This window comes from Pelobates fuscus, chromosome 11 (genome assembly GCF_036172605.1).
Source record: "Pelobates fuscus isolate aPelFus1 chromosome 11, aPelFus1.pri, whole genome shotgun sequence".
NCBI lineage: Eukaryota > Metazoa > Chordata > Amphibia > Anura > Pelobatidae > Pelobates > Pelobates fuscus.
In genome coordinates this window covers 35,396,395-35,412,779 of record NC_086327.1, presented here as the reverse complement: position 1 = coordinate 35,412,779, position 16,385 = coordinate 35,396,395, and the positions used below count along the sequence as shown (strand labels likewise).

Below are 16,385 nucleotides of genomic sequence, written 5' to 3'. Positions count from 1 at the left end.
CCTGTTCTTCTTCTCTTCTAGCGGGCACCCACGTGACATCCACGGACGCATCGTCATCATCAACTGCTTCACTTGTATCTGACAACTCAGCAAAGGAAGCAGCAGCAGGTACAACATCATCATCATCACACCGTACGTCCATGTGTGTAATGCTGCCTGACTGAGACATATCCCTGTTATCTACATCCTCTGGCAATAATGGTTGCGCATCACTCATTTCTTCCAACTGATGTGTAAATAACTCCTCTGACAGATCAACTGAAGCGGCTGTGGTGCTAGTGTTGGTGGTGGTGGCAGGCGGGCGAGTGGTAACTTGAGAGGTGCCCGAAGCTAAGCTGGAGGAGGATGGTGCGTCAAGGTTCCGAGCAGAAGCTGTAGAAGATTGGGTGTCCTGTGTTAGCCAGTCAACTATGTCCTCAGAACTTTTCAAGTTCAGGATACGTGGCCTCTGAAAACTGGGCATTATTCTAGGGCCAAAGGGAATCACAGCACCACGATCACTCGGCCCCTGCGGGGTGGCCTCCCTCTGCCTGTCATTTTTTTTTCGATTAGTGGTACTATGCGTGCAAGCTACTGTGACAACAGATATGAGTGGCACTGTGCACTGGCAGAAGTTGGCAGAGTAGACGCTGTAGGCCTGACACACACGCTTGCAGACAACTAACTGCTAATCAATCTATTACAGTCAAACTTTTTTGTTTTTTTAAATGTACACTACTGTTACACCAGATATGAGTTGCACTGGTGTAACACTGTGCCCTAGCAGGCCCTGAAACGCACACGTGTGAAGGAAACTGACTGCTATTATATTACAGTCAAAAAAGTTTCTTTTTTTTAAATGCAAGCTATTTGTGACACCAGATATGAGTGGTGGCACTGGGCAAGTGGGCACAGTATACGCTGTGAGCCTGACACACGCGCTGGCAGGCAGGCAACTGCAATTAGATTACACAGAAAAAAAAAAAAGCAGACTGATGTTCTAGCCCTAAAAAGGGCTTTTTGGGGTGCTGTCCTTACAGCAGAGATCAGATGAGTCCTTCAGGACTGTAGTGGACACTGAATACACTAGCCTAGCTATCGATTTCCCTATTAAATCAGCAGCAGCTACACTGTCCCTCCTCTTACTAAGAAGGCAGCTTCTGGGGGGCAAGGCCTAACTGCAGAGCTGAACAGATGTGTTTGTCTGGGGCTCCAGCACTGCTAAGCCCAATCTTGTGTAATCCGCACTGACAAAGGCCAAAACCGGACTCAAATTGCAGTCTAAACGACAGATGACCGGGAGTACTATATGTAGATACCAAACATGTGGTGTTACTCACCGGACCCACGCACTTGGAAGCCGTGGCCTACCAGCAGGGATGGTGTGAGGGAGACGGCCAGCACACCAGTGTTGAACCCCGTTCCCCCCCCATGGACCGGCGGGGGTCATCCCGGTCCCCACCAACCAAGAGCACATGACTATACCGCATCCTGCCATCCCCTGGGGAGCCGATGGGAACGGCACCGAGACAAATAAAATGGCGGCCGCGTCCTGGTCGGTTAGGCCAACTCCTCAGTCTCTAGACGGCAACTACGTGGAAGATGCGCTCAAACGGCTTGACAAGATATTCAATGACTTCTGAGTCAAACTATATAAGTGATTGGAACAACCGCCACCCCCAACAACCCAGGAGGTAAAGGAGCAGGGAACGGGAGGGCGACACACCATGAGCACACTTCATCCCCAAGCTCCTGCTGTACAAACAGACAGCTCACCCAGTCATAAGGGTGTTAGAGGGCCCACCCTGATGTACCGCACACGCCGCAAGCGAACCCCTCGCCACCAGAGGAGACAAGCTCCCAAGCCCATGATCAAAAGGCCTCTGAGGCACACGTGGAGAGACGAGAGGCACCGGACCGGACCCGCGAGACGGACCAACCGGGCCCAGCAGCCAAAAACACCGGGGCCGACCCAGAGCCCTGTCGTACTACAAACCCCTCACATGATGCTACAGCCCATTCTGCAGGTACGAGACCGGACCGGCATCCTTACCAAGCACTGCAGTGCTGCTCCATGCGCCAGCCTCAGACCCAGGCCCCGAGCGGGCATAGGATGACTGGGCAGTACCATGACTTTGGAGGGCCAGCTTTATGGACTCTAGCCCACCAGGAGGCTACAGGACTCACCCACCGAATAGCATTGGCAACAATACCCGGCAATCTATGGCTCCTGAATAGCATTGGCAACAATACAAGGCAATCTATGGCTCCTGAATAGCAGTCGCAGAGATACAGCACCCACGGACTTAAGGTGCAGCTAAAGCCACTTTGTCTATAGACAGTCATAACAGTTAACCTTTCCACATCATATACATGTCGCAATGCATAGTCTCTGAGAGCGGTTGATCACGATTCATACTAGGATGTCTTCCATGTTTTAGTGCAAACTAGTCTAACTACTAATATAGTTGAAACATGCTACTTTTATTCATGCCAGACAACCATGCAGGCCAGACTAACAAACATGCCAGGGCCAATCATAGTTAACCACCTCAGACATAGATAGCCTCACCCTGGATCTCAGTATGTAGATTTATATACTCACGCACTGCTTAATATAACGTATTCACTATGACGTAAGCTTAAGCCTGTTTAAATTCAAAGATGTTCTTAAATGATCTAAATGTAGATATATATACTCACGCACTGCTTAAAATAACGTATCCACTATGACGTAAGCTTAAGCCTGTTTAAATTCAAAGATGTTCTTAAATTGTCTAAGCCTGTCTAAACACTACCAAGTTGTTGAATCTGACTGACAAATCTCATAATAATTTAACATATAAAATGTGCACGTATTAACATATACCCTATTGTTACAATTGTTACTTGAAAAGCATGAGGAATGCTGTTGGGGTTCCACATGCTCATTTGTTATACCTCCATGCACTACAAAAATAAAGAATAAAAAATAAAAAATGAAAAAAATTAAAAATTAAAAATTAAAAAAAATATATGCAGCTTCAGAATGAATCTAAAATGGATGCTGTCCAGGAGGTGGGAGGATCTGGGAGGGAGGGTCTGCTGCTGATTGGCTGGAATGTGTCTGCTGACTGTGAGGTACAGGGTCCAAGTTTACTCAATGATGACGAATAGGGGGCGGACCGAACATCGCATATGTTCGCCCGTGGCTCGTGGCTATGTTCGCCAGGAACTATTCGCCAGCGAACTGTTCAGGACATCTCTATAAATGAAATATTAAAGGGTATTATATTTATATTAGGTGGCATGACATTCATATTAGATGGTATTTTAAAGAATGTTACAAAATGCATTGATCATGAAATATCACAATTCTGGCCTTACGAAGTTGGAACTAGCAGGTACATCTGGAATTGTCATTACCTTTTCACTCTTCCAGACCATGGTCAAAGAGATCAGGACACCCTTTACCCATTTCATAAAAGTGATAAAAATAACTAGGGATGGTGACATTGGAGGTAATGGAGTTTTTGTTGTAATTATTATATCCTAGGCAAATATAGTTAATTTAAAAGGAGACCAAGACAAGCATAGGAAGCACTGGAAAACACTGTGCAGGAATGCTCTATATAGGGTGAGGACACATTCCACAGATAGAATGATCAAAGAGGACCCCAATAGGTAGAAAATGCATGAAGTGGTGGTTATCTGAGCAGAGCCATGGTCAGAGTTTACAAGGTAAAACAAGTCACCCTTACAGTGATAGATGTGCAATGTATAGCTTTGATTACCTTTATTCGCCAGTTTTAAAGAAATGTTTTTAAAAAATATTGAGAATTCTACATAAAAAATTGTTTAATTTTCACTCAGATGTTAACTTACTTAGTTTTTATCCCCTTCTTAATTTAAAGAAACTTAAAGGAACACTGTAGTGTAAGAAACACATACCTGTATCTGTATAGATGCCTATTATTCATTATGTCCCCCACCATGTGTACAAGAAAATAGAAATAATTAAAAACTGAAAATTACTCACCTTTTCTCCAATGCATTGCCGCAACCCTTCCTTGGGATGCATCAGCCTGTAGACATGTCTCCAAGATGATGGACCAATCCAGGGCTTCTCATTTTTCAATGTATTCAATATATTCAGGTGTCTTTTAACAAATTATCCCTGCAGTGTATGTGTCTAAATTACTTGGATTTATGATAATGTTTTTACTAGTTACCTGTACTGTGTTTGATCCCATGTCTGGCTTTTATAGTGTGCGGCAGTGTGTGTAACTATATATGCATGTGTGTATGTGTGTCTGTGTATCTGAATGTGTAGCTGTGTTTCTATCTATGTGCACCTGTCGGTCTGCATTTGTGTCAGTGATTCTTTGTAGCTAGATGTGTGTCAGTGTTTGTGTCTGTATATTTGTGTACCTAGATGTTTTTCAGTGCTTGCTTCTGTGTGCCTGTGTATCTGCATGTGTGGCAGTGTGTGTGTCTGTGTATCTTTATGTGTGCATATGTGTTCATCTCTATGTGTGGCAGTGCTTGTATCTGTGCGTCTGTGTATCTATTCGTGTTAATGTTTGTATCTGTGTATGTACCTGTATGTGTGTCAGTGTTTGTATCTGTGTATCTGTATGTATGCTTTTGCGTGTCTGTGTATCTGTGTGTCTGTATCTGTATGCACGTCTTTATTTGTATCTGAATGTGGGTCAATGTATGTATCTATATGTCTGTGTATCATTGCATCTGTGTGTCTGTACATCTGTATGTATGACAGTGTGTATATCTGTATGTGTGTCATTGTGTATATCTGTATGACTGGTAAACAAAAAACTGGACTGTCCAGTGACCTTAGGTATAATAAAAATTAACTTTTAATAAATTCGCAAGATAATAAGAGCTGAAGAGATATCTAGCTCTAAACGGACATAACATAGAAGAGTTTCCGCCAGCACTCTGTAGGTCTCTCCTATTAGATTTAGACACTCTGATTAGATGATTTCGTGTTACTGCTAAATTGAGACCCTATATCATCTTCCAGCTTAACTATTTAGTGCCAGTCTGCACTTGCAGTCCGAGAGACTGATTAACTCAGTAGGGACTTATACCTTAATTGATTTTCTCTCTTTCTCCCTCTTCTATGTTCTGTCCGTTTAGAGCTTGATATCTCTTCAGCTCTTATTATCTTGAGAATTTATTAAAAGTTAATTTTTATTATACCTAAGGTCACTGGACAGTCCAGTTTTTTGTTTACCATTCAGCTCTATGGGTTAACCCCTTTATTTTCTGTCCAGCTACTCTACTCACAAGCTTCATTCTACTCTCCATATATCTGTATGTCTGTGCATCTGCATATGTGGCCTTGTTTCTAAGCCTGGGGCAGAGGAGAAACAGGGAGAGCCTAGTATGGAGAAAAATGGGAGATGGGACAGAGAAAAAAAATATACATTTGAAATAACCACAACTATATAAATTACAAACATTTTGCTAATGTGATGCATACCATTTGTGGAAATGGGCTGCCTATGGTTATACAAGTGAAAATAGGTTAGAAACCACCGCTCTAAATAGTAAACTGATGTTTTAAATAACTGTTTTGATGTGCTTGTGCGATACCTGTGTCTAATATACATTATATCTGTTTCAAATTATTTAATAGGTTTCAATATATGATTTAATACTTTGAAAAATGCTTTAATAGATTAATATTTTGACATTTCTTAATATATTTTTAGTATATTATATGTTTTTGGATACTTTTAAATATGTATCTAAAAATAATAAATCATTATAAAAAGGAGTTAACAAATGTATCGAAACCCAGGGGACACTGTTGCATATTTTATGGCAAAAGATAGCTCCAGAAGTTGCTGTATTAAAGGACCACTCTAGTGCCAGGAAAGCATACTCGTTTTCCTGGCACTAGAGTGCCCTGAGGGTGCCCCCACCCTCAGGGACCCCCTCCCGCCCGGCTCTGGAAAGGGGAAAAGGGTTAAAACTTACCTTTTTCCAGCGCTGGGCGGGGAGCTCTCCTCCTCCTCTACGCCTCCGTTCCTCCCCGTCGGCTGAATGCGCACACGCGGCAAGAGCTGCGCGCGCATTCAGCAGGTCGCATAGGAAAGCATTTACAATGCTTTCCTATGGACGCTTGCGTGCTCTCACTGATTTTCACAGTGAGAATCACGCAAGCGCCTCTAGCGGCTGTCAGTGAGACAGCCACTAGAGGAAATAGGGGAAGGCTTAACTAATTGATAAACATAGCAGTTTCTCTGAAACTGCTATGTTTATAAAAAAATTAGTTAACCCTAGCTGGACCTGGCACCCAGACCACTTCATTAAGCTGAAGTGGTCTGGGTGCCTAGAGTGGTCCTTTAATGAAAATAGAAAAAGGTTGTTGATAGTAGGTGATGTAAATACATAGTACTATAAAAAGAACCAATCCAAAACTTTTAGCTCTTTTCAGTGCATATAATACATATGTTTGGATAAATTATGAACCTATTTCACTTGTTTGTTTTGTAGATCATATTGTATTACCTACTATTTTAAATCTTTCAAAGACTGCTTTTAGTATTTTTCAGTTACAAATTGGAGTAAGTTCCCTTTGTTGATTATTTTCCCTCAAACAGGGCATCCAGAGGGATCAATAAAGTGTTCTGCAAATGGCAATAATGAAAACGTGCAGCTTCTCTGTTCCTGGCCAGGCGGCAACCCTCCTGCAAACATCAACATGACATTTAATTCTATTATTCAGAATGGGATAAATGAGGTCGCCAAAAATGTGTCGTTAATCCCGCCTAGTTCTGATCTGAGGCTCTCCTGTTATGGTGCCCAGGGAGGACTAGAGGCGGTCTGTGCTCTTGCATTAGGTGAGTAATAAAGCTGTATTTACACTTCTCATCCAGTAGACAAATACAGTCATGGGAAAAAGAAAGTACACCCTTTTTGCATTTGATGTTGATCATCTGTTCCTTAGCAGATCTTAAAATTAGGTAAATACAACCTCAGATGAACAACAACACATGTTGTTGAATTCAAAGAGGCTGTACTTTCTTTTTGCCATGACTGTATATAATTGTATAACTAGTTCAACTGGGTAGAGAGCAAACGTAACAATAACATATATTTAATTTGCAAAATCTTTGAAAACGCAGTGTAAAGTTATTTAAGAGAGATATATTGTATCCTGTGGGTTCTCAGTTGCATTGGGAGCTGATTAAAAGGGGAGGAGGACAATTGTCCATGTGCCAGTAGCATGGAAGGGCTGGCAAGAGTTTGATGGGCTGTAGCCTCAGACCATTCTTCAGAAATTTAATAGAGCAGGAGATGTATTAGTTGGTGGAGAACTTCTAGGTTTGTTTAAAAGAGCTTCAGTGACTTGTTCTCACGGATAGGGCCCTCTTTTGTATGTTTCTGTGTATATTGTACACCACCTCAATTGCACAGCACTCCTAAATACGTTGGCTATTTATAATTGCAATTTGCAATACTAGTGATGTACCGAACTGTTCGCTGGCGAATAGTTCCTGGCGAACATAGCGTGTTCGCGTTCGCCACTACGGGCGAACACATGGGCGGTTCGATCCGCCCCCTATTCGTCATCATTGAGCAAACTTTGACCCTGTGCCTCACGGTCAGCAGACACATTCCAGCAAATCAGCAGCAGACCCTCCCTTCTACACCCTCCCACCTCCCTCCCAGCATCCATTTTAGATTCATTCTGAAGATGCATGCTTAGTGAGAGGAGGGAAAGTGTAGCTGCTGCTGATTAGATAGGGAAATTGATAGCTAGGCTAGGGTATTCAGTGTCCACTACAATCCTGAAGGACTCATCTGATCTCTGCTGTAAGAACAGCACCCCAAAAAGCCCTTTTTAGGGCTAGAACATCAGTCTGCTTTTTTTTTTTGTGTAATGTAATTGCAGTTGCCTGCCTGCCAGCTTCTGTGTCAGGCTCACAGTGCATGCTGTGCCCATTTGCCCAGTGCCACCACTCACTCACTGCTGGTGTCACAATAGCTTAAGCTTGCATTTAAAACCCAATTTTTTTTTCACTGTAATAGATTGAAGAAGAGCAGTTAGTTGTCTGTCAGCTTCTGTGTCAGGCTCAGTGGATACTGTGCCCATTTGCCCAGTGCCACCACTCATATCTGGTGTCTCTGTAGCGTGCTTTTACAAAGAAAAAAGTTTTCCAGTGTAAGCTAATAGCAGTCAGTGTCCTTAAAGCGGGTGTTTCAGGCCTTTAGCATGTGCCCTGCAGAACCCTGCCAGCGTACTTTGACAGTTGCTACTCATATCCGGTGTCTCTGTAGCGTGCTTTTACAAAGAAAAAAAGTTTTCCAGTGTAAGCTAATAGCAGCCAGTGTCCTTAAAGCGGGTATGTCAGGCCTTCCTTCAGCGTGTGCCCTGCAGAACCCTGCCAGCGTACTTTGACAGTTGCCACTCATATCTAGTGTCTCTGTAGCGTGCTTTTACAAAGAAAAACAGTTTTCCAGTGTAAGCTAATAGCAGTCAGTGTCCTTAAAGCGGGTGTGTCAGGCCTTCCTTCAGCATGTGCCCTGCAGAACCCTGCCAGCGTACTTTGACAGTTGCCACTCATATCTGGTGTCTCTGTAGCGTGCTTTTACATAAAAAAACAGTTTTCCAGTGTAAGCTAATAGCAGTCAGTGTCCTTAAAGCGGGTGTGTCAGGTCTTCCTTCAGTGTGTGCCCTGCAGAACCATGCCAGCGTACTTTGACAGTTGCCACTCATATCTGGTGTCTCTGTAGCGTGCTTTTACAAAGAATAAAAGTTTTCCAGTGTAAGCTAATAGCAGTCAGTGTCCTTAAAGCGGGTGTTTCAGGCCTTCAGCGTGTGCCCTGCAGACCCCTGCCAGTGGACTTGGACAGTTGCCACTCATATCTGGTGTCTCTATAGCATGCTTTTACAAAGTTAAAAAGTTTTCCAGTGTAAGCTAATAGCAGTCAGTGTCCTTAAAGCGGGTGTTTCAGGCCTTCCTTCAGCGTGTGCCCTGCAGACCCCTGCCAGCGTACTTTGACAGTTGCCACTCATATCTGGTGTCTCTGTAGCGTGCTTTTACAAAGAATAAAAGTTTTCCAGTGTAAGCTAATAGCAGTCAGTGTCCTTAAAGCGGGTGTTTCAGGCCTTCCTTCAGCGTGTGCCCTGCAGACCCCTGCCAGCGTACTTTGACAGTTGCCACTCATATCTGGTGTCTCTGTAGCGTGCTTTTACAAAGAATAAAAGTTTTCCAGTGTAAGCTAATAGCAGTCAGTGTCCTTAAAGCGGGTGTGTCAGGCCTTCAGCGTGTGCTCTGCAGTCCCCTGCCATTGCACATTGCCACTCATATCTGGTCTCACAGTAGCTTGCATGCATAGTACCACTAATCCCCCAAAAAATGACAGGCAGAGGCAGGCCACCCCGCAGAGGCCATCGTTGTCGTGGTGCTGTGATTCCCTTTGGCCCTAGAATAATGCCCAGTTTTCAGAGGCCACGTACCCTGAACTTGAAAAGTTCTGAGGACATAGTTGACTGGCTAACACAGGACACCCAATCTTCTACAGCTTCCGCTCGGAACCTTGACGCACCATCCTCCTCCAGCTTAGCTTCGGGCACCTCTCAAGTTACCACTCGCCCGCCTGCCACCACCACCAACACTAGCACCACAGCCGCTTCAGTTGATCTGTCAGAGGAGTTATTTACACATCAGTTGGAAGAAATGAGTGATGCGCAACCATTATTGCCAGAGGATGTAGATAACAGGGATATGTCTCAGTCAGGCAGCATTACACACATGGAAGTACGGTGTGATGATGATGATGTTGTACCCGCTGCTGCTTCCTTTGCTGAGTTGTCAGATACAAGTGAAGCGGTTGATGATGACAATGCGTCCATGGATGTCACGTGGGTGCCCGCTCGGCAAGAAGAAGAACAGGGCAAAAGTTCAGATGGGGAGACAGAGAGGAGGAGGAGGAGACGAGTTGAAAGCAGGGGGACGTTGTCGCAAGGAGCTAGTGGCACAGTCAGACAGCATGCATCGGCACCCGGGGTCAGCCCGACATCACGCCAATCAACGCATGCTGTGTCCACCACCAGAATGCTGTCATTGCAGAGCTCAGCAGTGTGGAATTTTTTTTGTGTGTCTGCCTCTGAAAATAGCGATGCCATTTGCAACCTGTGCCAAAAGAAACTGAGTCGTGGGAAGTCCAAAACCCACCTATGGATTGACACCTGTCCTCAGGGACCCTGATACACACTGACACAGAGCAGAATAGGGACTGTTCCCCTTACATAGGGTCACTTGGCAGATATGGATTGACACCTGTCCTCAGGGAACCTGATACACACTGACACAGAGCAGAATAAGGACTGTTCCTTCTACATTGAGTAACTTGGCAGGTATGGATTGACACCTGTCCTCAGGGAACCTGATACACACTGACACAGAGCAGAATAGGGACTGTTTCTATTACATACTTGGCAGGTATGGATTGTCACCTGTCCTCAGGGACACTGATACACACTGACACAGAGCAGAATAGGGACTGTTCCCCCTACATAGGGTCACTTGGCAGATATGGATAGACACCTGTCCTCAGGGACCCTGATACACACTTACACAGAGCAGAATAGGGACTGTTCCTTCTACATAGAGTCACTTGGCAGGTATGGATTGACACCTGTCCTCAGGGACACTGATACACACTGCCACAGAGTAGAATAGGGACTGATCACCCTACATAGGGTCACATGGCAGGGATGGATAGACACCTGTCCTCAGGGATCCTGATACACACTGACACAGAGCAGAATAGGAACTATTCCCCCTACATAGGGTCACTTGGAAGGTATGGATTGACACCTGTCCTCAGGGACACTGATACACACTGACACAGAGCAGAATAGGGACTGTTCCCCCTACATAGGGTCACTTGGCAGATATGGATTGACTCCTGTACTCAGGGACACTGATACACACTGACACAGAGCAGAATAGGGACTGTTCCCCCTACATAGGGTCACTTGGCAGGTATGGATTGACACCTGTCCTCAGGGACCCTGATACACACTGACACAGAGCAGAGTAGGGACTGTTCCTCCTGCATAGGGTCACTTGGCAGATATGGATTGACACCTGTCCTCAGAGACCCTAATACACACTGACACAGAGCAGAATAGGGACTGTTCCTTCTACATAGAGTCAATTGGCAGGTATAGATTGACTCCTGTACTCAGGGACCCTGATACACACTGACACAGAGCAGAATAGGGACTGCTCCTTCTACATAGAGTCACTTGGCAGGTATAGATTGACACCTGTCCTCAGAGACCCTGATACACACTGACACAGAGCAGAATAGGGACTGTTCCTTCTACATAGAGTCAATTGGCAGGTATAGATTGACTCCTGTACTCAGGGACCCTGATACACACTGACACAGAGCAGAATATGGACTTTTTCTCCTACATGGGGTCACTTGGCAGATATGGATTGACACCTGTCCTCAGAGACCCTGATACACACTGACACAGAGCAGAATAGGGACTGTTTCTCCTACATAGGGTCACTTGGCAGGTATGGATTGACACCTGTCCTCAGGGACACTGATACACACTGACACAGAGCAGAATAGGGACTGTTCCCCCTACATAGGGTCACTTGGCAGGTATGGATTGACACCTGTCCTCAGGGACCCTGATACATATTTACACAGAGCAGAATAAAGACTGTTCCCCCAACATAGGGTCACTTGGCAGGTATGGATTGACACCTGTCCTCAGGGACACTGATACACACTGACACAGAGCAGAATAGGGACTGTTCCCCCTACATAGGGTCACTTGGCAGGTATGGATTGACACCTGTCCTCAGGGACCCTGATACACACTGACACAGTCAGAATAGGGACTGATCCCCCTACATAGGGTCACTTGGCAGGTATGGATTGACACCTGTCCTCAGGGACCCTGATACACACTGACACAGAGCAGAATAGGGACTGTTTCTCCTACATAGGGTCACTTGGCAGATATGGATTGACACCTGTCCTCAGAGACCCTGATGCACACTGACACAGAGCAGAATAGGGACTTTTCCTTCTACATAGAGTCACATGGTAGGTATGGATTGACACCTGTTCTCAAGGACTCTGATACACACTGACACAGAGCAGAATAGGGACTGTTCCCCCTAAGTAGGGTCACTTGGCAGATATGGATTAACACCTGTCCTCAGGGACCCTGATACACACTGACACAGAGCAGAATAGGGACTGTTCCCCCTACATAGGGTCACTTGGCAGGTATGGATTGACACCTGTCCTCAGGGACCCTGATACACACTGACACAGAGCAGAATAGGGACTGTTCCCCCTACATAGGGTCACTTGGCAGGTATGGATTGACACCTGTCCTCAGAGACCCTGATACACACTGCCACAGAGTAGAATAGGGACTGTTCCTTCTACATAGAGTCACTTGGCAGGTATGGATTGACACCTGTCCTCAGGGCCCCTGATACACACTGACACAGAGCAGAATAGGGACTGTTCCCCCTACATAGGGTAACTTGGCAGGTATGGATAGACACCTGTCCTTAGGGACCCTGATACACACTGACACAGAGCAGAATAGGGACTGCCCCCCCTACATAGGGTCAGTTGGCAGATATGGATTGACACCTGTCCTCAGGGACCCTGATACACACGGACACAGAGCAGAGTAGGGACTGTTCCTCCTGCATAGGGTCACTTGGCAGATATGGATTGACACCTGTCCTCAGAGTCCCTGATACACACTGACACAGAGCAGAATAGGGACTGTTCCTTCTACATAGAGTCACTTGGCAGGTATAGATTGACTCCTGTACTCAGGGACCCTGATACACACTGACACAGATCAGAATAGGGACTGTTTCTCCTACATAGGGTCACTTGGCAGATATGGATTGACACCTGTCCTCAGGGACCCTGATACACACTGACACAGAGCAGAATAGGGACTGTTCCCCCTACATAGGGTCACTTGGCAGGTATGGATTGACACCTGTCCTCAGAGACCCTGATACACACTGCCACAGAGTAGAATAGGGACTGTTCCTTCTACATAGAGTCACTTGGCAGGTATGGATTGACACCTGTCCTCAGGGCCCCTGATACACACTGACACAGAGCAGAATAGGGACTGTTCCCCCTATATAGGGTAACTTGGCAGGTATGGATAGACACCTGTCCTTAGGGACCCTGATACACACTGACACAGAGCAGAATAGGGACTATCCCCCCTACATATGGTCAATTGGCAGGTATGGATTGACACCTGTCCTCAGGGACACTGTTACACACTGACAAAGAGCAGAATAGGGACTGTTCCCCCTACATAGGGTCACTTGGCAGATATGGATAGACACCTGTCTACAGGGACCCTGATACACACTTACACAAAGCAGAATAGGGACTGTTCCCCCTACATAGGGTCAGTTGGCAGATATGGATTGACACCTGTCCTCAGGGACCCTGATACACATGGACACAGAGCAGAGTAGGGACTGTTCCTACTGCATAGGGTCACTTGGCAGATATGGATTGACACCTGTCCTCAGAGTCCCTAATACACACTGACACAGAGCAGAATATGGACTGTTCCTTCTACATAGAGTCAATTGGCAGGTATAGATTGACTCCTGTACTCAGGGACCCTGATACACACTGACACAGAGCAGAATAGGGACTGTTCCTTCTACATAGAGTCACTTGGCAGGTATAGATTGACTCCTGTACTCAGGGACCCTGATACACACTGACACAGATCAGAATAGGGACTGTTTCTCCTACATAGGGTCACTTGGCAGGTATGGATTGACACCTGTCCTCAGAGACCCTGATACACACTGCCACAGAGTAGAATAGGGACTGTTCCTTCTACATAGAGTCACTTGGCAGGTATGGATTGACACCTGTCCTCAGGGCCCCTGATACACACTGACACAGAGCAGAATAGGGACTGTTCCCCCTATATAGGGTAACTTGGCAGGTATGGATAGACACCTGTCCTTAGGGACCCTGATACACACTGACACAGAGCAGAATAGGGACTATCCCCCCTACATATGGTCAATTGGCAGGTATGGATTGACACCTGTCCTCAGGGACACTGTTACACACTGACAAAGAGCAGAATAGGGACTGTTCCCCCTACATAGGGTCACTTGGCAGATATGGATAGACACCTGTCAACAGGGACCCTGATACACACTTACACAAAGCAGAATAGGGACTGTTCCCCCTACATAGGGTCAGTTGGCAGATATGGATTGACACCTGTCCTCAGGGACCCTGATACACATGGACACAGAGCAGAGTAGGGACTGTTCCTCCTGCATAGGGTCACTTGGCAGATATGGATTGACACCTGTCCTCAGAGTCCCTAATACACACTGACACAGAGCAGAATATGGACTGTTCCTTCTACATAGAGTCAATTGGCAGATATGGATTGACACCTGTCCTCAGAGACCCTGATACACACTGACACAGAGCAGAATAGGGACTTTTCCTTCTACATAGAGTCACTTGGCAGGTATGGATTGACACCTGTCCTCAGAGACCCTGATACACACTGACACAGAGCAGAATAAGGACTGTTCCTTCTACATAGAGTCACTTGGCAGGTATGGATTAACAACTGTCCTCAGGGACCCTGATACATACTTACACAGAGCAGAATAGGGGCTGTTCCCCCAACATAGGGTCACTTGGCAGGTATGGATTGACACCTGTCCTCAGGGACACTGATACACACTGACACAGAGCAGAATAGGGACTGTTCCCCCTACATAGGGTCACTTGGCAGGTATGGATTGACACCTGTCCTCAGGGACCCTGATACACAATGACACAGAGCAGAGTAGGGACTGTTCCTCCTGCATAGGGTCACTTGGCAGGTATGGATTGACACCTGTCCTCAGGGACCCTGATACACACTGACACAGAGCAGAATAGGGACTGTTCCCCCTACATAGGGTCACTTGGCAGATATGGATTGACACCTGTCCTCAGGGACCCTGATACACACTGACACAGAGCAGAATAAGGACTGTTCCATCTACATAGAGTCACTTGGCAGGTATGGATTGACACCTGTCCTCAGGGACCCTGAAACACACTGACACAGAGCAGAATAGGGACTGTTCCCCCTACATAGGGTCACTTGGCAGGTATGGATAGACACCTGTCCTCAGGGACCCTGATACACACTTACACAGAGCAGAATAGGTGCTGTTCCCCCTACATAGAGTCACTTGGCAGATATGGATTGACACCTGTCCTCAGAGACTCTGATACGAACTGCCACAGAGTAGAATAGGGACTGTTCCCCCTGCATAGGGTCACTTGGCAGGTATGGATTGACACATGTCCTCAGGGACCCTGATACACACTGACACAGAGCAGAGTAGGGACTGTTCCTCCTGCATAGGATCACTTGGCAGATTTGGATTGACACCTATCCTCAGGGACCCTGATACACGCTGACACAGAGCAGAATAGGGACTGTTCCTCCTACATAGGGTCACTTGGCAGATATGGATTGACTCCTATACTCAGGGACCCTGATACACACTGACACAAAGCAGAATAGGGACTGTTCCTTCTACATAGAGTCACTTGGCAGGTATAGATTGACTCCTATACTCAGGGACCCTGATACACACTGACACAAAGCAGAATAGGGACTGTTCCTTCTACATAGAGTCACTTGGCAGGTATAGATTGACTCCTGTAAACAGGGACCCTGATACACACTGACACAGAGCAGAATAGGGACTGTTTCTCCTACATAGGGTCACTTGGCAGATATGGATTGACACCTGTCCTCAGAGACCCTGATACACACTGACACAGAGCAGAATAGGGACTGTTCCTTCTACATAGAGTCACTTGGCAGGTATGGATTGACACCTGTTCTCAGGGACCCTGATACACACTGAGACAGAGCAGAATAGGGACTGTTCCCCCTAGGTAGGGTTACTTGGCAGATATAGATTGACACCTGTCCTCAGGGACCCTGATACACACTGACACAGAGCAGAATAAGGACTGTTCCTTCTACATAGAGTCACTTGTCAGGTATGGATTGACACCTGTCCTCAGGGACACTGATACACACTGACACAGAGCAGAATAGGGACTGTTCCCCCTACATAGGGTCACTTGGCAGGTATGGATTGACACCTGTCCTCAGGGACCCTGATACACACTGACACAGAGCAGAATAGGGACTGTTCCCCCTACATAGGGTCACTTGGCAGGTATGGATTGACACCTGTCTTCAGGGACCCTGATACACACTGACACAGAGCAGAGTAGGGACTGTTCCTCCTGCATAGGGTCACTTGGCAGATATGGATTGACACCTATCCTCAGGGACCCTG

At 46.1% G+C, this 16,385-nt stretch overlaps 1 protein-coding gene across 1 annotated transcript in view; it reads left to right on the top strand.

Moving 5' to 3' along the window:
* The window catches only part of LOC134577262 (carcinoembryonic antigen-related cell adhesion molecule 1-like), a 130,179-nt gene that overhangs the window by 38,362 nt on the left and 75,432 nt on the right, over window positions 1–16,385 (top strand). The window contains exon 5 of the mRNA XM_063435960.1: window positions 6,591–6,830. Within this exon, the coding sequence (XP_063292030.1) occupies window positions 6,591–6,830 (240 nt within the window). The remainder of the gene's footprint in view (window positions 1–6,590; window positions 6,831–16,385) is intronic.